The 24,285-nt window shown below is 41.1% G+C and overlaps 1 protein-coding gene across 1 annotated transcript in view; it reads right to left on the bottom strand.

Annotated features, from left to right (window-relative positions):
* The window catches only part of GPR107 (G protein-coupled receptor 107), a gene marked incomplete at both ends in the record, with an annotated part of 32,105 nt that extends 7,825 nt beyond the window's left edge, over window positions 1-24,280 (bottom strand). Inside the window, 15 exons of the mRNA XM_010191955.1 lie at window positions 117-166; window positions 7,872-7,915; window positions 9,808-9,938; window positions 10,718-10,835; window positions 11,435-11,508; window positions 12,667-12,742; window positions 13,239-13,372; window positions 14,308-14,418; window positions 15,289-15,345; window positions 15,554-15,588; window positions 17,338-17,507; window positions 17,776-17,864; window positions 18,116-18,166; window positions 18,983-19,108; window positions 24,236-24,280. Coding sequence (XP_010190257.1) covers window positions 117-166; window positions 7,872-7,915; window positions 9,808-9,938; window positions 10,718-10,835; window positions 11,435-11,508; window positions 12,667-12,742; window positions 13,239-13,372; window positions 14,308-14,418; window positions 15,289-15,345; window positions 15,554-15,588; window positions 17,338-17,507; window positions 17,776-17,864; window positions 18,116-18,166; window positions 18,983-19,108; window positions 24,236-24,280 — 1,311 coding nt within the window. The remainder of the gene's footprint in view (window positions 1-116; window positions 167-7,871; window positions 7,916-9,807; window positions 9,939-10,717; window positions 10,836-11,434; window positions 11,509-12,666; window positions 12,743-13,238; window positions 13,373-14,307; window positions 14,419-15,288; window positions 15,346-15,553; window positions 15,589-17,337; window positions 17,508-17,775; window positions 17,865-18,115; window positions 18,167-18,982; window positions 19,109-24,235) is intronic.
* Window positions 24,281-24,285: the final 5 nt, after the last annotated feature.

Genomic DNA, 24,285 nt, shown 5'->3' with positions numbered 1-24,285 from the left:
ACATAACATCCCTACCACGTCCACCAGCTATAGTAGCTTCCGACAAGTAATCCATAAGAAGGCTTGAACAGCACCTAGGTGTTCAGTATGCATGCACACAGGTTTTTTTTACTTACCATAACATAGTAATGTCTGAAAAGCTTCAGCTTTGCTAGGTTAATGGCAGCTATCAAGAGAACACAAAAGAAAATTAGTTAAAATGAGACAGTTTCTTTCAGTGCGTGTCTACAAGGCAGGCAAGTGGTCAGAACTTGGGACTCTTGTAATCACAGACCAGGTTTGTCCCACAGCCCATTGGGTGCTCTCAGGAGTGCCAGTCTGGCTTGCCTACGTACAGGACAGGTCCTAGGCTGGGCTGAATTCTCTCTTAAAAAACAACTCAGTGACATCGCCTTTACACTAAATTTTATACACACACATTCTGCAATACAGAACCTGCCTCGAATGCTCATCTGTATGCAGCCAGCTACAGACAGTCACCTCATTCCTGCCAGAGGGGCCAGGGCACTTGCCATTGCCTCCTGGAAAATCCCTGTCTTTTCTAGAGTACCTCCTGACCTGCTCGGTGCCTTCAGCTGACCTGAGCTACTTCAGGAACCAATGCATCTTGTTAAACTGCAGCAGGAGTATTTTAATATCTACGCAGCATCCTCTGTCATTTGTGGCTCAGTCATAACTTACAAGTGAAATGGGAAGTCATACTAAATAGTTCTCATAGCAAATGCATGTGTTTCAGTCACAAACTGTGTAAGCTGAGGCCTCGGGCTAACCTGCGTTTATTGGACAGACTACATCAGCTCTTGAAGAACCCAGCAGATATTCATGTGAACGAGCAGAGGTCAACAACAGATGCAATGGCTGTCAACTCTGGTTTGAGAGTCAGGTTGTAGAGGAGCAGCAGGATTACGAATACAGACTCCTGGTGCTTTTCTGACAACAGGAGAGGCAGAGAGTCCAAGATATGTTGACAGCATACAGAGATGCAATTTAGAGTCAATGAACACAAGTTGTCAGTTAGAAAAGTACTGATTCTTCACTATTTGGAATATTTGGTATTCCTTCCAAAACACTTTTTTTCTTGAGATGTACAAATGCAATACATTGTGCTTAAGTTCAACTGCACGCCCTCACAGAAATCATCCACTGTATCTATTCGCAGTGCAAAATACAGTATTACACATCAGGGCTAATAGCTACCAAAAATGTTCTACTTCCTGTGACAAAAACAACAAAATTTTTCTTATGGAAAGGTTATGTCAAACACACCTCTCAAACTGTTCTGGGTTCTCACTACATAAGCTACAGTGAAGACAGAAAACATTCTGTTATAAGCCAACTTTGTATAATGTAGAGATCAAGAGTCGCTTTCCAAAACTTACCTTTAGAGTACCAGGAAAACCACTGAAAGCTATGGACACCTTGAGATAGATACAAATCCTCCTCCAGCAGACAAACTACAACAGCACCTGACTTAGCCAAGGCTGATAGGTAGATAAAAGTAAGCTGACAGTAGTTTTGGGTTTAGTGCTGGCTAGTGGCCTCTATACATTTCCAAATAGTATGTTTAAGTTCTGATAGAGCACAGGGCATGTCAGTAAGAGAAAGCAGAGCCAGAGGTCAAGAGGGGAAAAGCAAACCTTATTTGTGAAGGGACAAGTTTGTTTCCATGCAGCTGAATCTTGTACTGTGCAACACATCTGAACACTGGGTGAGCTTTGGGCAAGACTGTGCTTGTGAGGGCAGTCTTACAGCACAGTATGTCAGAGGAACACTAGCTCTCAGCTTTGGGAGGATGCTCCCTTCTGGACTGCAACATGAAACACTGAACATAGAACAGCATCTACTGTGCAATATTCAGTTCTGGACTCCAGAAAGCAATGTCCAAGCTCTAGACTTGCATCTGTAGAGAACAAGCAACGAACCACGCAGCACTTCACTAGGCAGCAGATGGAAGCCTCAGAGCTGCTAGAACAAGACTAAATCCTTGGTAGCTAAATCAGCCCCAAGAAATCAGTTTAGCCACTTCTCCCTCATTTCCATCCCTCACAAAAGCTACTTTCCCCACATTGAAACAGCAAAAATTTAAGGATTTGCATGGGTCTAGTGCTCTACCAGATAACCTAATGTTTAAAGCTTTTCATAATACAGTTGGAGAAAGATTAAAGTATGCAAATATGCAGGACAAGCTCATTAAATCATGAAGCAAGGAAGGGATATTGTCCTATTTAAATGAGAGCTACATTAAGCATGACCATGAAGATCTTGTGATTTGCCACATACTGGTTTGTACACAGAAGGATCTATTTTGAACTCAATGCATTCATCTTCAAGAACTGCCACCAACTGGCGCTATGACAGGCCATGAGAAGTATCAGGCTTTGTAGTTGAAGGAACACCAACTCAACAGCTGTGATTCAAACTGCCAGTCCATCAGTGCTTCACAATCAACAACCGAGCGAGCTGGGGAGTCATTGCTGTGGGATTCAGGCAGTGCACAGGAGGAAAGGATAACAAAGTCAAAGATCTGGCTGCCAACTTAAGTGTCACAAAGCCACCTCTTCCAGCTGACAAAGCACAGCTCGAGATCTCACCTACTCATCATGGTAATCGATACCAAAGAGCCATAGGTTGGTACATCCAGATATCTAGAGTGGCTGAGCATGGAGGAAAAAAGGCAACCAGCACCAAGTAAAAGGATTGAAGAGCCACCTCTGGAAGCTGGTTTGCTTATTTATCACAACTAGGTGCTCTCCTCTAGCCTCAACTTCAGGAATACTTCTCTCTACTATCAGATACTAAAGTAAGGCATGTCTACAAAATTGTGTCAGTTTTTTTAAACAGCTCAAAGTTACAGCACGCACTGTTCTGGAGAACATCTAAAATCATCATTGCTTGGCATCAGCAGTCTGTGAATTGCTTTTTCACAGGTTGAATGTGCTCCAAGCAACAACACTTGAGCCTCGCTATGCTGGACACTTCAATACTTTGATTCACCTTACCCTGGCAGTCCAGACACTGACAGCAACACTTGCTAGCAGAGAGGCTTTGGCCAGCAGCTGTCGCTTACAACTTGAATAACTTGCAGCCCCAACCTGGAAAGCTGTGATAACACAGCAGCAATCACAGCATGCAGTAAAGGCTGGGTAAATTTATGTTTCGAGTATGACAACCACTCTTCAAGGAATGGTACTTAACTGCAGAGTAGGAAAGAAAAAAAATAGAGACTTTCTACCAAAGGTTTTACAAATGAATTCATACTTGTGTTCTACCTCTTTCATAGAGTAATGAAAAGAATAAAAGCCATCCTCCTAGAAATGCTTAACATCTATACCTTGCTTCCCTCAGTTTCCCCTCTCTATCAACTATGTGCAGGTTGTACCTGCAGTAGCCTGATCTGCATCAATTAAAATATAGCATACCATAGAATTTTGATAATCAGTCTATTTTTCAGATTGCCCCCATGCTAGTTTCAAATGCTGAGACAGCCTTGGGGAGAAAAAATTAAAAAAATCAGACCATCCACTACAGCCTTGCACACCATCAGACAATAGCTTTCTACTGAATAAATCCTACCTTGTTAGAATACGTATATAACAACAGTAAGAGAACTGCAGCTGAGGGCACAAGGAGCTCAAGTCCAGACAGCACAGTATGCAAGGGCAAACCATAATGCATTTTGAGTGAATGTGCTAAAGTACAGCTAAGGATATTTCTGCAATGTTTTGTGTGCTGTACTAACTCTGGGGCATCTGAGATGTGATCTGTGCCATTGCCAAATAGTAAATGGAAGTCTTCTGTTCCACCCCCCCATCCCCCAGAGATGAAGGCACACACGTAGCTCCAGATCTCAAAAAGCAACTCCAGGAGTAACCGAGAAGTGCAGCCCTATAATCTCTACAGCAGCAGCACTCTGATGAAAAGCATTCCTGTACCAGAAAGAAGAGGTCAAGCAAACAGATACAGCAACTCAGTGTCATGCATGAGAAGGTGGCACAGACCAGTTAATCTTGAATATTCTCAAACACATTAGCCACAGGGCACAGAAGTTTCCTACCGGGTCAGAAGAATGTCCAAAGTACAGGATAACCAATGTATCTCCAAGACACAATTGCTATTTCAGCCCTGGATAGCTATTTCTCAACATTTCCCAGCTCTCCAATGCTATTCATCAAGGTCTCAACACTTAAATCACTAAGCTTTATCTCAAGGTTTGAAATGCCCATGTACTGCCTGGAGCATGTTACCCCTGCGCTACCCTCTCCTCTCTGGAGAGCTGCAGAGGTGTTTTAGCATGGGTCTCGACGGAGCTGTTGCCTCCAGCATCTGCTGAGCTCAGCTAAGCAGAGGGTGTTCTGCACCACGCAGGACCAGCCTCTTTGTTCGCAGCATTTTCATGGTACAGAAGCAGGAAGACACCGAATACAGCAAACAGCTTTTCCTGACATGGGGGCAAGCATAAAAGCATTAATCATCATTTGCCCACTGCACAGCACACAGGGAATGTTGCCTGGGAGCTACACACTGTAATGCATTTCCCCCAATTCTGCTGCCACCTATGACATGCTGCAGTGCTTCAGGAAAACAGCTACCCGTTCGTGATCAGACTGCACCGTTTCGTGTCTCTCATCACACACACAGAGGCACAAGCAGAACAAAAACGGCAGTGGTGCTTCCAGCCCTCCATTCTTCCCTCAAATAACAGACAGTAACACAAGAGGAGGTTATGAGACTCGAGAGGTCCAGTGACCAAGAACTTGGAGTTTCAAACAAAAATAAGCAAGTTCACTAAAACTTGCTCTCTCTCTCCCTTTTCTTGCCTGTAAACAAGGCAGTGGCAGTTGAGCAGCTTTCCAGCCCAAACAATTCTAGTTCAGTTTGCAAGGCTGATTTCCTTAAATCTGCAAGACATTTGTAATGCAGACCTAGAAATGAACAGAGAGCATGCTCCCATCTGAAAGAAGACACAGTGACAGACCAAAGAGCTGCAGCTAGGCACTTGCTTAAGTCCAAAGGTGGCAATGTTAAAAGGGGAAGAAAAAAAAGCTTCTAAAAATGGGATGTTTACACACACTGCTGTACCAGAAGAACCCTGTGTAGGTCAGATATTTTGCTTTAGAGTTAAAGATCACCTTCAAGGTAAATAAAGCAAACAACCAGGCAGTTCACACTCAGCTGTATCGCTGTGCCATGCCTGCTCCTCACTAACCATCCACAGCATCTGTGCACGTAAGGTCTCCCTGGATAATTACGGCTTTAGACCCATTCCTCCAGCTTTCCCACTTTAGAAATCTATTTCTTTTAAAATCAAGTTTAAATTACCATTAGCTAGTCCAAATCACTGCTATTTATAACAAGCCTTTTTAATGCATTGCTGCTACAAAGGCCTACAGGAAGCACAGCTGTAACTAGACTTAGCCTTCTGCTTCATTTCTAGTCTAGTCACGCTGCAGTCATGGCTGCATTTGACCCATGGGAATGCTATCTAATAAATGGGTTGGGAAGTTGCTGGAAGAGGACAAGACAGACAGAAAACACCACCAGGATACTGAACTGTGAAGTCCCACAGTTTTTTGTTCTAGTAGACGCAAGGAAGCAAAAATAATTTACCTTAGGTCTTTCTCACTGGCAAGAGAGTCACCAGAAAACTCAACACCAGGAAAAACAGCTACTGAATTTATAGTATACAAATCCCCAAGACACCCTATAAGTTAATGAAGTCTGTGACAGAGAACAGGGAAAGCAGGCTTTGAGGTAATTAATAAATAAATTCTAGCAAGCAATAGGCAAGTCCAGCCACAAGAGTCTGCACAAGATTCAGTCACCTCTAACCACAGGACAGGCAGTGGAGCAGTTAAACTGCTATAAAATTAAAAGTATAAAGGATCCGGTAGTTTTCACCACTTCAGGATAAATCTATCTTAATGTCTGGAAAATAAAAAATGCTGGTGATTTCAGAGTTAGCACTGGTCCTGTTTTTCTCATGAGATGCTAAGACACTGTGCAGCACCCCTGCAGAACAGAGCATCCAAAGGAAACCTATGAAGGTAACAGTACATGGTTCTAGTGAAGACTATTCACTGATAAGGCTGACATGAATGATTTTACCTTACTACAATGCAACCAAGCCAGTTTTGGTTTTCTCACCAAGGCACACTAGCAGCATGACATCATTAGGTAACATTCTGCTTCTTGCATCACATTGCCATTCACTTTCTCCACATGGGCTGCTGGTGACAGCCTCTAAATACTCAAACCGCATTGCGATTCACAAGTGAGTCTCAGCACTGTGGCTGTCCTGGCCACAATCTGGTGCCTGTGTTTTCCCTGAAAATGTTTTTCCTTAGCTTCTTTTATTATTAGTGTAGCATAACACAGCTGCTAAGTCCCCCTCAACACAAAATTATTGAACTTGCAGAATCTGCACAACCAGATGGTAACAAAAGTAGGCAAAGCATAGTAACAGCAGCAGGTGATCCACAAGTAACATTCATGATAAAAAGCACCATTACCTTTGGAGAACACCAGAAAACAGGGGACTAAGAACAGTCCTACTGGGCTATAAACACACAACCAGTTCTTCTCAGATCACTATGTCCTTTTACCTCCACCATATGCTACAACACATCCTTCAGAACTGCTTGGTTTTACTTAGATCTGGATTTCAGCCATTATGATGAAGAGTGAACAGGTCCAGAGTCTACACTGAATACCCTTGATGTTGTCCTCTTTACTTTTCACCATCCTTGAGTCTGTTTTGAAGTTCAGCAAACTCCACAGCACCATCTTGTGATAAGAGCCATCGAGTGCAAGGCAGGCACAGGGCGATCACCTGAGGCCACACAGATGTGGAAGATGTCTCTCAGTTATGTGCACCAGCTCAGTGAGTGCTCAGCATCAGGTAGATGAGCAAGAAAAGAGCTAATCTGTGGTCTGCACAGAGCTGAGTTCAGTACCCAGCCTTATACTTCACCTACTAGACTACAGAGGCAAACTGCACTGAAATGCAGGTGTCTCAGCAGAAGCTAAGGAAATGGCTGGAAGAAGTATCCAGACCTAGGAGGTTATCTCCAGAAAGCAGACACAAAAGTTAAGGAATAAGCCTGGGTTGAAATGATGTTGCTAAAAAGGACCTTCTACAAATAAAGCTTTCAAGAAGAGTAAAGCCATCAAATGACAGAATATTGAAATGGCTTCCTACTTCCAAGGAAGCCAGTGGTATGCATGGTTTGCATCTACAGCCAACTGAGGAACTAATTCAGAAGAGTTGAAGGGATAAGGCAGGAAAAGCATATGACAGAAGCCATATTTGAATTGGATTTCCATCCATCATGTCATTTTTCACTGCTGCAATAAACATACCCCAACTTTACACAAGCAGTCCTTTAGGCTGCTGTACAAACCTGGGCAAGTTAAGACCTGTGTTACATTGAACGCCAATGTATGTTTTGTTTCATAATGAGGTTTGTTCCTCTCTGTTCTGGCAGAAACAGATTTCTACAGAAAGTGAAACAAAGGGGTCCATTTTGATGAACAGTCAGCAACTCTGGAATTCGTTTCTAGTTTGGCTTCTGAACACTCAAGTCTGAGAAAAAGATTATTTGCTCTAGATGTCACGTCTAGCTCGAACACAGAGCTGTGCAAGTACCAAAGAATGAGTCCCACATGAGTTCTGACAGTCAAAGCAGTACATGAAAAATGTAATGTTCCAGAAGTTATTCCCACAAACCCACTGGAGAAAAGCAGCAGTGTGACAATAACATAGTGTAGATTTATCGTTTTAGTTTATATATTTTAAATCAGCATCATGTGTGTGAAATTCTGGTATTATCTTCTGGCATGCAGCATAAAACAGAAAAAATATGGTTACTTGCCTTTGCCATCTGTTGCTGAAGCCTCCTGTAAATGTCTTATTGACCTGAAAAATAAAAATTGGGAAAAAAAATTAAAAAGAGCAGATTAGCTACAATTTTTGCACCTCTTTTTCACTGCAGCCCCCTAGAACTCTTACAAGTTTTGTCAGCTCTTTATGGCTGGGCCATGCTCATAATTAACTTTGTTTAGTATGCTTGGCACTGCATATATTTCACCCCCATCTCCCTGGCTCAGGCAGTTCGTTCAAGTATCTGTATCTCCTTGTGATTAAGAAAGCCAATTGCTAAAGCCTACTTCAGCCTACAGAAAGCTTTGTGGGAGGCAGGGAGCAGAGTGAAACTGGGGCATTTTCCAGCATAATGCTTTTCACTTGTACAATTAAGCTGAGCTACTATTCAGAGTACTGCCAAGCATTTGGCATCTTACTGCTCTTTTAAGCTCTTTTCATTTAAATAGTTGATTACAGCTTACATGTCTACATAGGCAACTTATGTAACAGAAGCTACCCTGCAGGAATGTAAATTCAAGGGCCAAGTCTTAGTCACCTTGCTCACATGAGTCATCCCACCAGCTGCAGTGACACTATCCAGATGAAAATGGGGCAGGATTTTATGCCCTGAGCTTCACTGCCGGTTTATGTTGCTACCATGACAATGCAGGAACACTGCTTGCACACCATAAACAGTTCCAGGACAGCTCACCCAAATGCATTTGTTCTTCAGGCACAGCTGCTTTATGAAGAGCAAGTTTTGTACCAGCATGTCACTAGGTAGGACGTATGGATTCTAGCACTAGGTAGTAAGAGCTGTGCCTTTAAAAGTCACCTTTATCACAAGAAATCAATGTCTCTCTCAAATTAAAGTTAATATTCCTGCAGCTTTATTTGCCATACCCAAATGCTCTCAACTTCAGAGGAGATGCAGCGTTTTGACAGGAGTAGGGGAAGGGACATGTGGGTAGTGCAAATTTCTTGGAAGACGTTTCCCAGCCTTGGCAGAAGGCCACCAAGACTGTAGGGTTTTGCCTTTACACAGGGGCAATCGGGAAGTTAAGGATGGCTGAAACACACTCTCACAAGCCAAGCTGAGGCTTACTCCCACCTACTGAGCAACATGTCTCTCTACACACACACATATATATGTGCATTATGAAACAGTTATCCGAAACTCAAAGAGTTACACACTCGAGAGTGAGGACGTGTTCACTAGAAAGACATTTACATTCACTCTGCATTTCAGAAAAAAAATACTGGAGAAAAATAAGAATAGTCTGTGTTTACTAACCAAGGAGCAAGAAGCTCCTTCATATCCTCCTTTGAATCCAGCTGTTTATCTTATTAAGACTAAAATGAATTTAGAAGATAAATGTTCTGCCTAACTGGCAAGAAGCAACAATAGTGTTTATCTGAATTATCTGTGTTTTGGTTGAGTTTTATATAACCAACATTACTCCTTGCCAAGTAGAGTGGAAGGAAGGGCAGGGAAATGCTCCCTGTGGGATTATTTCTTCTGAACAGACAAGTAAAAATGCAGCTACTCTGCTTGAAGGCAGCACTGATCTTAGACAGCACTGTTGTTTTAGAATTTAGCAGCCTAGTTTCCAGCCTCAGTCAGTAAAGTAAAACCCCATTCTCAAAGAGAGTCAGCATTTCTGTAAAATTCCAGGTGTCAAAAGCTGTGGTGGCCACACTTAAAGCACCATCCACTTTGCATTATCATCACCTTAATACCTCCAAAGCAAGTATCTTCCACAACACAAGACCGAAGTGTACGAATGATAGTTTAAAAAAAAATAGTTAACAGAATGCTTGACTCCAAAGGACCGACAGCTATTTGCTTTGGCAGTATCTTAAGCTCTAACTAGCAGTCAACCCCGATTAGTTCAGAAACAGCTCAAGCCATCAGGGCTCTGAAACCACACAACACAGTGACTCACCATACCACTGGAAATAAGATGGCTCCACAGCATAGCAAGTCTACCAGGAAGAGGATTTCTTTCCACAGCCCATATTCAGTTGTTCCCTCTTCTGTCGATTCTATGATAATGTATGCCACGTTTGCCAGTACCTACAGGACAAAACATGCTTCATGGTTTCAGCAGCATTTCAAGGAGATACTAGATGTGGGCTGCCAATTTGGCAAAAGCTGTCCCACAGATGCAGAAAGAGCAGTAATTCAGTAATAGCAGTAATTTTTCACCTTGTTCCAAATTAAGCCAAGAATTCAAAGCGGTCCTTGACAGTGTTCTGTACTCCATACCTGAGCTCTATAAGAGCCTCAAGCACTAACTATATACCTCTGGTTTTGCAGCTGGGTAAGGGATTCCATCTGGAATGGCAAAAAAGTAGTCCTATCTACAGCAAACAGAAGTGCTGCCCTCCTATTTGCTTCAGCTCCTGGAGTAGGAGACAAGCACTGATCACTTTGAACACACTGAGGAAGTTCCTCTCAGACTCAATGGACCTACAAGTCTTGGTTTTCTCTTTTTTTTGCTTAAGCCCATTCAGGAATCATTTCAGAAGTGACAACTTTCATTTAATTCCTCTGCTTAGTAGTCTAATACTGTTTTGCAGCCCAAGTTTTGGAGTATACCTATCTTATAGCTAGTTGTTCATTGCTGACACTATTTGATGACCATTATCTCATACTCAATATAGGGAGAAAAGTGGGGAGAATTACAGAAGTAGCTTCTGGCCCAGGAAATTCCAGCTCAAATTATATTGTAACCAATAGGTTTAAACAAGTAGTAACTATGTGGTATTTTGTGAATGATTCATAAACCTCTTACAACTTCCCCAAGGAGCTCCCCCACAGTATAGTAAGTATTAATGCAACTCAGTCCTCACCTGAAGTGGGATGACAATCATGAAAATCTTTTTGTCTTTATCTGACAGGATGTGTTTAATGAAAGCCCAGCCTGTGCCAATAAGGGCGATAGTGATGAACAGAAGAGCACCCTTCAGTCTGAAAGAGAAACAGTTACCACAGTGAGAGACTATTTTATCACACTTCCTCTTCTGCCCAGGTTCTCTCCTACAGTAGCAGTAAAGCCACAAACCCAAACAAATGCCTTGCTATCATAATTTTGGCAAGTGCTTATCCTACAACAGTGAAGCAGATGTACTTGCTTACAACTGTGTAACACATAGCAATATTACACTTTATTCACAACTGTCAATATATGCAATGTTTTCCTGGGGGAGTCATCCATTCACCACCACGAACAGGAGAAAACACTGGCAGCTGTACCCTCTTACCATTCACACCAAGAGCAAATTAGATACTTGAATATTAGTATGAACAAAGAAAAGCAAGGCATTTCTTCTCCTATTACTCCTCCACCCAGATAAGTACCAATTCTCTGCAGCTGCTCTCTAAGTAGAGCCTTCCCCTTCACACAGGGCTGATTGTTGTCTTGTCATTCAGACTGCAGTACCACAGAATCAGCAATTTTGCCGATTCAAAAATCAGCTCCAGTTTGCTCAGGAGGGAGGAAGGGAGGCAGCTCCATATGGAATTCAGTTTCATTGTTTGAATTTACCTCAATCTTCTGACGTACTTACAGGTGAGTGATGTAATAAACAACAGCCCAGCCTTCAATAGGAAATCCCTGAGAAGAAATGTAATGATAGTCGATCTGGAAGCAGAAAATAGAGTACATTACTACAGGCTGCTCATCAGCACTCCACCCGTGTCCACAAAATAGGTCTGCTCGACAGCCACTTCAAGTTTCATTTTCCAATCAATGGGTGCAAACTCAGCTCTGTTACATCTTAAAGAACACTTCCTCCCAACATGTTTAGTTTTGTTTAGCAGCAATGAGGTCATTTCATAGAATCATAGAATGGTTTGGGTTGAAATGGACCTTAAATATCATCTAATTCCACCCTTCCTTGCCATGGGCAGGGACACCTCCCACTACACCAGGCTGCCCAAAGCCCCATCCAACCTGTCCTTGAACAGTTCCACGGAGAGAGCACCCATTTTCATTTCCATTTGCTGTATTTGTAAGTGTTAGTGGATCTCATATGAGATTTTTCTCTCAAAATCTACACCCTTCCCACACAGCTCCTGCACTTAACTGTTGTTAAACAGCTGAATTTCTAACCTACATATTCATTCATTGTTCAGGTTCAGTTGCATTACGTGACTAGAGGCTTTCTAGTTTCACTCTCACTGGAAACCAAATGCAATTCATTAGACTCTAAAAATTTTCATAGCAGTTATCCTATCATGAACATGAAGGTGAAGATCATGGCTGGCACAAGCATTGAAGGATTAAAGACTTGCCATGACCTTTGCTTATGAGATCTTTCCAGTGGGAAGGGAAAGTCAATACAATTCAGAGACTATGCACTGAAAGTGTCAAAGATTATAATGTTAAGTCTCTTACAGTAAACCTTAACACTTCATCTGAACTAGTGCCCTTGAACTTTACATTCATCAAGGTTTCTATTTATTAACATTCATTGCAAGCCATGCAACTAAAGCAGCACCATAGCCTAAGCTTTCAGACCAGCTTCAGATGGCCAAAACATTGAATTCATGGAACTCATTCAGCCCTCACATACGCTTGCTGCTTCACCACTTCAGGCCACAATCTCAATTGTATTTAAGGTCAGAATTTGCTGATGAAAACTGAATCACTGCCACCAAACAGCTGCAGTTCAGTTCCAATGCTTCTGTATGAAAGACACTTCTCTCTCCCTCAAAGCAGATTTCAGTAACATCATGCCCTGGATTCCATGTTTCTACTTGCCAGCTGAAGAACTTAAGGCAGAGACTTCATACGTACTGCATGGAAGACTAAGGACAAAGATTTTGTGAAAGGGAGTGCTGCCATTAGCCAGTGAATCTTAAAGACATCATTTCTGGGAAGAAAAAAAAAAAGATAGAGAATCAATTAAAAGCCAGAAGTAAAGATTTCAGTTCCCAAGGGTACTTTTTTTAAAGCTATAAATGTCAAACAGTAACTCCCAGGCTGAGCTATTAGTATAAAAAGATTCCCTTTAATGCTGCAGTTCAAGCTTTTGCAACTTCCTGAACAACATTTCAATTACATGTTCTACAACTCTGATTTTTAATTCTTGGGTTAGTTAAAACCAGCATTTTATAATAACACCTCACATATATAATTTTAACTGTCAGAAAATTTGCTAAACATAATTCAAACACATATTACTGCACCCTCTACCCGCAATTCACCATACCACACTACCAAGTGAACTCCAGACTACCAGTCTCATCACCAAGTGAGCTGCAGACTAAGTCAGAGGTAAAGCCAAAATGGAATCACAGGTACTCAATAAACAAACACCAAACAAAGCAGGCCCATACTTGTCACTGACACTGAACTTGTCTGCTTACCTGCGCTTACGAAGTATGTGGATCCATACAGTCCCAGACAGGAAGAAGAAGAGAGCCATGGAAATGTAAAGTTTTGGCAGAGGAATCTCACCAGCTGAGAGGAAGCTTTCAGGATTCTTTTCCGTAATTTCTATCTGAATATTAAAGGTGTGTTATGTGTACAGTTGAAAATATGTTTTGTTAAAACATTCAGTTAACAAAGACAGATCATGATCAATTTTGCTCATTTAACATTAGCTTTTCTGAAGCAGTGACTGCTACAAGACTCTCAGAAAAAAAATAAAAGCAGCTCTTCACCCTCAGTCTCAAACCATTTTTCAAAATTATACCCACAACAATAATTACCTTGAAAAGCAGAAAAGGACAGAGGTTCCTACCAGTGCTTCAGTTATGCAACATAATTCAGAAAGGCAAAGTAATTTTCCCAGAGAAAAGTTGTTCTCTATATCAAACTTAACAGAGTTTGCCTACCTTTGATTCAGAAACAGTACCTACAACCTTGCATAAAAAAAGCAGAAAGCCTGAGCTGTGATAATGCACTCTGGCTCAAAAAAGCATAGTACCAAACCCTTGGATGTTAAGAGAGAAGACATTTGCTATAATATATTGCCTTTAAGATGCATTTTTTACAGTGTTAGATGCACATCTTTAATTAGGACACAAAAAGCTAAACCACTGAATTCACAAATACCAACAATTTAGATTGCAGCAACAGCCTTAACATCTGCAATTGTGTAAAGAAAGTGACTTTTGAGCACAGCAAAACACGAACAGCTGTTTTAGCTCCCATCTCATCACAGTATCTAGTCACAACTGTGTAGACTGAACCCAGCCCACACGCAGTCTTCAGATTTCCACACGTTTCTCCAAAACTAGTATTTTAGTTCTCCTTACTATAGTTGCTTCCTTCAGAAATGCCACAACAGACATTAAATGTACAACTCTGAATCACTTCCCACCCCATACATACACTCATGCACAGTGTGTGCTCAGTATACAAGCTAGAATTGAAAGCTGTGTATTTCAGTCTAAATGAATGGGTTAATTATACTTCAGAAGCTATACTCACATCAAGACTAAATAGCTGCTGATCATTAGCTGGCCCATCATTGCCAACACATTTATGGAAATACAGGCTGTAGAGACCTTCTTGGTTATCAGAGGTGATGTTAAAGAAAAACTGAAAATAAGGAAATAAGGAAAAATAAGGAATTAAATAAGGAAAGTCAGCATTCTCCTCATTCACAACAGGGTTGTCCTGATATGAAGTCATTTCTACTGAAGCATGGAAAAAGTCAGTCATCTAGGGTCAGCTGGTTGCTTTCAGTGAGCATACTGTTCTGAGGGTACCAGTACATCTGCAAGTTTCAACAGAATTTCAGATGCAAAATCATTGCACTTACCTATGATTGTGCACTCTGGTAATCCAAGAACTTTAACAAAGACCTTTGGGTATCAGTGTCTAACTTACTTCACAACAGAGACAAGATAACAAGAAATGTTGCATATTTAACATGGTGAAGCATAAAATTTTGATCATATTTGCTCTGAAGCGTAAGCAGCTATTCTGTTTCTCCCTCAATTATACAAATTGTGATAGCTATGGAAATGAGATGCGTCTCACATACGAGTATTTAAAATGTGTTTATGGTAACCAGGTATCACAAGTGAACCAGGGTGCTGAAACAAAGCGTTAATCTGGTTTCATACAGAATATCTTCCTTTTAAGTGAGTCATCAGTCATGTCACAGCTATTTGTTGTTACAAAACTGCATGGACTAGTTGCACCACAGTAAACTTTAATATGCTGACACTCACAGACTAAGATATTTAGAAGAGCTGCATCGTACCAAAGACAGCTTAAGACAGCTCCCACATCTTATGAAGAAAGATTTCCAGCACTTAGTCTTAACAAGAGCCCACTCAAAAACATGGGCCCACTTACTGAGCTATCAGAGAGGCATCGATACCAGACAGTTACTTTCCACAAAGTAGTACAGTGAAGGAACTGTCTGCACACATTAAGACTGGATACTGACAGGCATCCTACCTGAAATGAGAAAGTTCCTCTGTCATTGTGAACAGGATGTTCTTGTTCTACTATGCTCTAAGAAAAGGAAAAGAGACTTTTAGATTTCTTTAAACAGGTAACTTCCACATTTGGCTACATCATCCAGATAACTGAAACTGCATTCTATATATTTACAATGGAGGCTGAGAGCAACAGAAAATGATGCTCTCCACTTTCTGGCTGTGCTTATACTAGAATATTCCCTCAGGTTTTTTCTGAAAGAGAACAGTAGATATTTTCTTACCTGGGACGATGTTGTACTTCGTTTGGACACCTCACCTAGAGAGAAAAGTATTAATGGTACATTCAGAGTGTTTTCATTTAAGTATCCTGATAGACTACCACCTTTTACACACAGCCAATACCTTACTCAAATCTTCCTATACTTGTCTGTGTGGCAGTTTCCCAGATAATCATTAACAGCGATTCTTTCCCAGTCCCTCCTTACTCTGCCAGGACTCTTCCCACAACTAGTATTCATTCCAAATGCATCCTCAACTGCTAGGATAGGCTTCTCTACTGTTACACCTCCTACAAAAGCCTACCCAAGAAATCTTTCCAATCCTTCCAATCACAGTGATGCAGGAGGCAGATGACCAATACCACATGCAGCCTACAGCTTTGTTTCATACAATCTATAGCTATGACTTTTAATGCTATCACTGACATTAATCTCACTGACTGATCATAATCTGGACATTAATACATTGCCTGAAAAACATGTAGAAGTCCTAATTAGCCTGGGAAAGGAAAAGGTTCTCAGCTATTTACTAAGCAAAGCCTCAGAAAAACCCAAACAAAATACTTAGACAAAAACAAAAGCTTAGGCCAAGTCAGTTTCTGTTCTGAACTTGAGAAACTTAAATTGACAGGAGACTTCAACAGAGCAGCATGTCAAGTTCAGTTTCACCCCACTCCTATAAGAAGCTTTACAAACATAAGGTCATCCCATCCTACCAGGAAGCAAAAGTTCAAGACTTAAGCTTTGCTTTTGGCTCCCACACCTCAGTGCACTGTCAGCACACGTGCTACACTTTTTCATGCAAGAAGAGCTGTCAGATCAATTATCTGCAGTGCCATCCAGCTTTAGTTCTTGACTTGTTAGAATAGCTGTGCAAAATTTTCACCTATATCAAAGGTTATGAATATGACATGACAAGACAGACTCAGACGACTTTAGATCAGACTGCTACACTTCTAAACTCTTCCAGGAAGGGATAACATGAACTGTTTAGAGCTAATCTCAGCTCTGATGGGATTATAAATTGTTTTGTCTGCTGGTCTGGAAGTCCGACAAAGACTCATGTCTCCAAGGATGGTTACTGGTATAGCTACTTCTCCATCCCCACAGCTAAGTGACAGACTACATTTCAACTTTTTGGATAAAAAAGATCATAGACTAATAGAAACATTGGCTGGAAAGGATCTGTGGAGTTATTTAATCCAACTTCTGGCCCAAAGCACACCTAGTGTCAATATTATATCACACTCATCCTGACTTTGTTTAGTCAAATGTTTAAAGCCTCAAAGGATGGAGGTTCTACAACTGTCACGTGATCTGCTACAGTGCTGCAACACCCATCTGACAGAGTCTTATTTTCCCTCCTAGCATTCAATCTGAGATAGCCAAGACTTAATATGGGGGGACAGACATGGGCTGCATTGTGTGCACTGCTAAAACCAGCTTGGCATCATTGTCCTTCCAACCTTCAACTAGTTGTTGGTGGCTACCAAATTCCTTCTTTTTGCTGACAAAAGACAACCAAGTACCTCAGCCCCTCCTCACAGGTACGGTAGGTGTCAAACAGTCACACTAGGTCTCTGCTGGATCAACGGAACTGGTTAACACAAATCACTGAGCAGGAAAGACTCCAGCCCAAAAGGCAGCTCTAGGCACAGGTTTACACAAGACTGCATCAAGTTCTAGCCCAAGGGGGACCCCAGAATATGATCACAACACACTGCTGGATGCTCATCAATGAAGAACTAGCACTGAGAGCACAGACAGGTCAGGTTTAGCAGGCTTACCTTTGCTGTCTGTATTTTGGTCGGTCTTTGCAGCATTTTTACCAGAATTTGCACTGCTCTGTTCGGAAGTTTTTAGCGGCTTGGTACTTAAGGCAGTAACGTTTTCCTCAGTCACAAATGAGATCTTAGGTAACAAAGCCGCAGCTTCTGCAGAGAATCGCACTTTCACACTAAATAAACAAAGGTTTTATGCAGTCAACATTCATAGAGAGGCTGTCATAGCCTACATATACCAAATAAAGGAAAAATCAACTTGTCTTGATTTTATACTGCAGTTTTTTTTCTTTCACTCCCACCTCCCATCAACTCTGATGTAACCCACTAAAAAATAAACTACATGCATAGCAGCTTTTCAAGCCCTTAAAGAAATTTCTCAAGTATTACATTAGCTTCAACAAGAGAAAGAACTTTAAAATGTAGTGTACGCTATTTACTCACACTTCAGTTTTGAAGTCCAGAAGTAAGATTACAACAGAGACATCTTGCTCTGGTTTCTTTTTCAAGATACAGTAATCTACTTCTTCATCCTGGTAATATAAACAAAACATCTTTGAAGTGCCCTCCTGTTTATAATAAACCCAGGTGGAAGTTACCATTCTTAGTTCAGCAAGTTCTAAAACTGATTTATCCTCAACAACCTGCCCATGTCTAAAGCCTCGTCCATCACCCAGCTCGCTCCCTGTTTTGGTTTTTTTATGTCTTCCAACCCTTCCTGGAGTAAGGTAGACTATAAGATACCTCCAGCTCAGAAAAATAAGTTCACAACTTTTACTCTTACCAGATAAGTGGAGAATCCATCATTCCTTGTGCGATCCAAACTGAACCCCACCTACGAGAATTGAGAAGAACCTGTCAAATTAAACGAGCTCAAGTTCCCCTAGTATCAGAAGCCAAACCACCACTGAAAGAGTCAAATATTCTGCGCTCTACATAAGTTAACCTACATTTAAGGCAGAAACCAGGTATTTTTCTCATTACATAATTAGACAGGAAAAAAAAATTCTAATATAATAAACTTGCTGCTTCATCCATATCCACCAATAATAAAATATATACTGATTCAAACCCAAACTAATCTACAGTACCTTCTGTTCCTGAACTTTTTAACTTATTTCAGTACTTTTCCAGATCTTTTTGCTTGAGGGAAACATTTAATACTTTCAATAAGAGGTTGAACTTTGCAAAAGAGTAAGAATACAGGTCTGTTTTCTACCCTAGTATTTCAGTCTATTAGAAACCACTAATGTTATGTGCAATGTAACATGCAATGTTAGAGTCCTCTAAAAATCAGAAGACAGTCACTGTTCTGGAACTCCTGATACAAAGATTAAAAGATGCATTGCAATGCAACAGGACAACAAGGTGAAAAATCTCACATCAGAGGACTGCTCAGGAAACTTGTGTTCGATACAGGTTATAAAATGTGTGCGTTGGGTGCAGCAGAGGAACCAGTAAGTTAAAGTTTATCCTTAAAGCAGAAAGGTTAATGCTCAAAGATAATTCTGAAAATACACATATCCCGATAAATGGCTCACAGTGGGAAGCGCAGCCACCAGCCCTACCAGTTAGGAACTGACAACTCAAACCAGTGTCAGGGCAGTTTCACAGGAAACTTAATACAGTCACTGGACTCAAAGTAACTTACTGATAAGCTGCTCTTGTCATCAGAGCCCACAGGCGGCTTCAGTGAAAGGTTGCTGACACTGACTGTCATGAAACCATCCTTGAAGAAGCCAAACGTATTCAGGTGCACTTTCTGCCTCACATCATCCTGTAAGAAAGGAACGTAAGTTTACAAATCACATACACAGTCACCTGCAGTAGCAGGCAAAGAAGAAGCAAGGTGACAGAGACGGACACTTACATAAGCGCTCATGCAAAACATCAATCTGATCATACCAAGAGCAATTATTTCACTGAAATCAACCAGCTCTTCCGGTAATCTGAACAGCAAGAAACTTAAATAAATGTCTCTGCTAATTACCAGGGTATACTACAGAGGAATATGCAAGAAAAAACTCAGAAAGAAATTAAATACCTGGCATCACCGATTAAACAAAATATTGCTACAAAAAAAAGAGAAACTGTAGACAAATCAAGGGAAGCATTGTTTGAACACTACCTACTGTGATTGCAACAGACTAAAGAAGAATTAGATGACTAGTTAGTGATCTTACCTAACTGGGAGTTGGGTTTTGGTCAAGCGTTTAACAGCTATCACAGTGAATTGTCACCCTGTCAGATCTTCTGGGTCAAACAGGGTCAGTGTTTGGACAGCCAAACACCTAACACAGTGGAAAACCATGGGTATAGTGTAGATGAGAAAATTTCTTATGTAGCCCCATTCCTCCAAATGATTTCTAGCAAGGCCTTGCACCTTATAAGTAGGACAAATACTGAAAACTGGATACGTGGGTTCAAACAGAATCACTTAGATTAGTTTCTCTACCAGGAAAATGCCAATCCCTTCTTTTGTTCCAAGTCTTAGTTGCAGAATAATTTACTTTCTCTCAGTCTGGCAAAGAAATTGTAGAAATTGATCCCTTTCCATGCCCTGCTCAGCTGATAAAGGCTCAAGTAGAGTAAGCTTTTTTTTTTAAATAAGGAGGTCAGCAGTAAACATTACACACAGCTGCCACATCAGATGAGGGAAGCTCACATCCGTGTTACTTGGCATTCAAAAAATCAATAAATAGGTATGCAGTTGATCCCACAGGATCATCAACTGAAAGAAAAGCAGAAGCAGAACAACAAAAAATAAAATGCAAGTTTAAAATGTGATTTAAAGCACTTTTACAAGTTGTCATTAAAAATAAGAAAACTGTTTCTTCCTCTTGTTTCTTCTAGGAAAAGATACTCAGATTGAGCAACAATAAGCAGAGAAGTCAGCTGCTGACAGGCAAACAAACTGTTCTGGAGAAGGTCCTGGAAGACTGAGCTAAGAACTGCAAAAGTACAATAAGCTCTCTCTCTCCCTTTACGTCCAGTATTAATTTTGACACCTCTGCATTAAACATTCCTGACGCATAAATATCACTCAATGCAAGAGCAGGACACTAATCCTGACACAGCTAACCTGTAATCTAGCTGTAATAAGATCGCCCTAATAGAATCAAGTAAACCTGGCAAATAACCAGATGGTTCCCTTAATGCTCAGAAGGGGAAAAAAAAAGTTAGTGACACATGGCTCACAGCAGATCCTTTGTTCAACAGAGTATTATAGCTGCACTGTCTTTGGGTTCTAGGTAACTTAATGTGCTTGAAACCAGAGCCCATCTGGTTCATTTAACATTGCATTCAACATAATTTCCCAGTCTGAACAGAAGGTTAATACTAGCTCTTTACAGAGCACATCAGACATATTTAACCACGCCTGGATCAGCAAGCATTTGTCTGGGTGATGAGGTAGAAAGGAATATGAGGGGAACATAGTGTCATCCAGCCAGAAGATGTTTTGCACCTTGTAAATATGACCAAAGACACCTGCTAAATTCAGAGTACTTACAAAAGCTATTCAGTTCAATGTCAGTTTACTAATACGCTCCTCAGCAACAAAAGATAATTAATATACAACACACACTTTTCCTCCCTGGTTTTAGCTCAGCTTTGAGTGCTTAGAGTTTACAGATTTAGTTCACAAATCCTTCAGCTTTACACGATCCCACACAGTCACCAGTTGCCACCAAGCAACAGCATGCTCTCCAAGGCACCTACTGCTCCACGTACTGACAGCACAGAGATATCGGCTTACTAATAACTGTCTCAGATCTCACAGGAGGTTTCACAAGAAAGAAGAATCCACCCTTTATTTATAATCACTCAACTGCTGACTTGAAAAAATATTCAATTGAAAGTTTACAACAAATGTGCAAACCCATACAAGTGAATACTTAAAGCACCTGAGTTGTCAGCATACACATTATTTTAATTTACATCAGATGCATTTCAATGGGTAAGTCTGCTCTTTTGGGAGGGGATGATGTGGGACTCATCACTAACAGGTTACAGCCAAACCAATACAGTAAGTTCTTAGCTTATTTCCACAGAAATCTTCCCCACTTCTTCCACTCCTTTAGGATAAAAGCTGATCCTGCAACATTTGAACAAGATTACAGGAAAGTGGGCAGAAAAGTATTCTTCAACATTTTATTCAAAATGTAATCACTATCAGTACAGCAAAAGATTCATGAGAGTACTTGCCCTTACATGAAAGCAATATTATTATTTGTGTAAGACTAATAGCAAGACTTATAATTGGCTTAAAACTAAATAAACAATTGTGAAAGGTATTTTCAACTTGAGCAACTGAAGCTTGAGACTTACCAACATTAAAAGGCCACAGTATTCACAACCAACCACTGAAAAACAACATCTTCCAAGTAACAATTTAACGTGAAACTGCAAACTTGACAGTATGATAAAATAGGAGAGGTCTTGTTTCCCTTTTGGAAAGCCAGTTAATTGCAAAGATAACACACTTCAATCGGAAACTAACACCGCAGCTGCTACACGGCACTGTCAGCTGGGTGGTTCCACTTGATAAATCACTAGAGACTGGTAAGTTTGGCTAATCACTGGTGTTAAACCTAACTTCCTCATTCTCTGAACGAGTTTGACATTGCATTATGCAAAACATAGGGCTTCAATATTATAGCATTCAACATTATTAATGCATATATAGCATTATGATGGTTAAGGTCAAAAAAGAAATTAAAAAGAAATCTTATTTTAGGTCAAGAGAAACATTCCAACTATCAGCTACTTCTGAAAACTTCCAAAAATTGTTTCTAGTCTTCTGTAACTTCAATTTCTGTAGTATTTGGAAGGGTAGAGGGCGAATTATGTGGTTGTTTTTTATTTTTTAACATAGCTCATTAAATTAATTAAGCTGGTAACAACTGCTATTAATGAAGAGAGTCTCCTTTGACAAAGTTAGTCTAATAGCAAAGTTCAGACCAATTTTTCTAACTCAGAAGAAATAAATAACTTTGTGTGTTTTTATAAAGATAAAAAGTTATTTTCAGAACAGGAAACCATTCAGACCATGGCTTGTTTCTCTGACAACAAAAAAAGTGCTTCACCTTAGCATGCTAATTACAGAGATATAAGAATGTGGCTATTCTAACTTAAGCAATAACAGCTTGTTTGAGGAAACTCAGTATGAAACACTCACACTGAGCCGTGGCCTTTAGCTTGGCACAGTGTCAAAGCACACTTACAAGCAAGGAGCCAATGGCAAGAAAACTGAAAGGGAGATTTCATTATGAAAGGGTACAGTTGTTGGAGACTGATGTTTACAGAAATGCCATAAACCAGTGGATAAAGTAGAAAGGGAGAGATTGTGCTCTAACGATAAAGCCGTGTTTATACAGGAGGTGAACAAAGGCATTAATGCACCTCTGCTTTCCACAGTGCTTCGTAGGCCAGCGTTGCAACTCACACAAGATACCTACACAACTAAAGCCTCAACATACCTCACTTTGATTGTAAAAAATCAGCAACCATAGCCTAGTAATTGATCCAGATGGTTAAGAGACACCCTAATAGGAAGCTGAAACCATAATGTTTGCGGCTGAGAACATTTGCTTGAGGCCAGTTTGAAAGTTTTCCATGTAAGGGAAAAGCATCACCCCAGAAGAAATTATTCAAGCACTCAACTGCTGGTCATAAATTCATCAAAACAATAATGTAACCATCACAAACTTCCTAATTTATTGCTCCATTAAAAAGTTTACTTTTCATAAAGCAGAACAATATTCATGTGGTTGCACATTAGAGCACTACATAGCCTGCAAAATTCCCTACAAATAAGTAATGAATGTCCCCCTGTCATTCCTTGTATCCCAAGGGCTGAAGGGGAACTCTTGCAAAGTTTTGGCACTCTCCCCAAACTGCTACAAAAAACAGAATAATGCTGGGCCTGCTCATACACCACTTCATTAACATCTTCCAGCATTTCTACTGGCAAAATGCTGCATGTTGTTGACAACAAGAACAAAATGAACAAACTCATCCTAAAGATTTACAGAGTGCTTCACAAACTATACAGAAGCCCTTAAAAAGCATCACCACAAAAAACACACAGTTCCTCTATCACATAGCCACTGCACAGCTTTTAATTTAAAGCACAACAAATAGCAGCACTCCAGAGCTGCAAATCTTTGCCACAATCTGCACCAATTGCCACCAAGCCTCCTGAGTAAGTAGTTTTTCTCACATATAAGCACAGGACAACACGATGCTCTTTCAAAGCACGACCAGAACTCTACCAAACCAAAATAGAGAACTGTCAGCATCAGTATCTTCCTCTGTCTCTACTGATCGTTTGATTAGTGCAAAGAAACCACATCCAGAAGGCCAGTAAGACAGCCACGCAGCCTCTGAGACTCGAGTGACCAGCAATCAGGACAGCCAAGAGTATTGCAGAGTGCAGATTAAAAGCAAAACCAATCCCAAAACACCTTTAGAAGCCTCCTGCCATCCCATGTTCGGCTATCTCTCATCAAGCACAACCTTCTGTCTCACTTTTAACAGGACGTTAAGTATTTGCACCTTCAAACCACTGCAACTCTGAGGCCCCTTCACGCGTTTTCCCCACAACCAAGAAACAGACGGCCAAAAAGACAGGGATGGGGCTAAGCGGATGTGGGAAAAGCAGAACACAGCAGGGCCCAGGCAGGCTGAGGCAACAGCGGGAGATCCTAGAGAGCAGCGAAAAGAGACAGGGGCGAGGGGAAAGCAGCGAGACGAAACTAGAGGTGCCGAGAGCAGAGAAGAGCCCCGGCCCGCAGGAAACGGGCTGGTCCAGGCCGCCTCACTGCTCCCCTCAGTCGACGCGGGGGAAGCCCAGCGCGGCCCGAGGCCGAGCCCACAGGGACAGGGGCGGCGCAGACCTTACTTTGAGGGTGAGGTGATGGACGCGGGCGCCGACAGGGCCCGCCCAGAGCA

Source organism: Mesitornis unicolor, unplaced genomic scaffold, assembly GCF_000695765.1.
Source record: "Mesitornis unicolor isolate BGI_N332 unplaced genomic scaffold, ASM69576v1 scaffold25199, whole genome shotgun sequence".
Taxonomy (NCBI): domain Eukaryota; kingdom Metazoa; phylum Chordata; class Aves; order Mesitornithiformes; family Mesitornithidae; genus Mesitornis; species Mesitornis unicolor.
The sequence above is the reverse complement of the archived record's forward strand: the minus strand, read 5'-3'. Positions and strand labels throughout refer to the sequence as shown.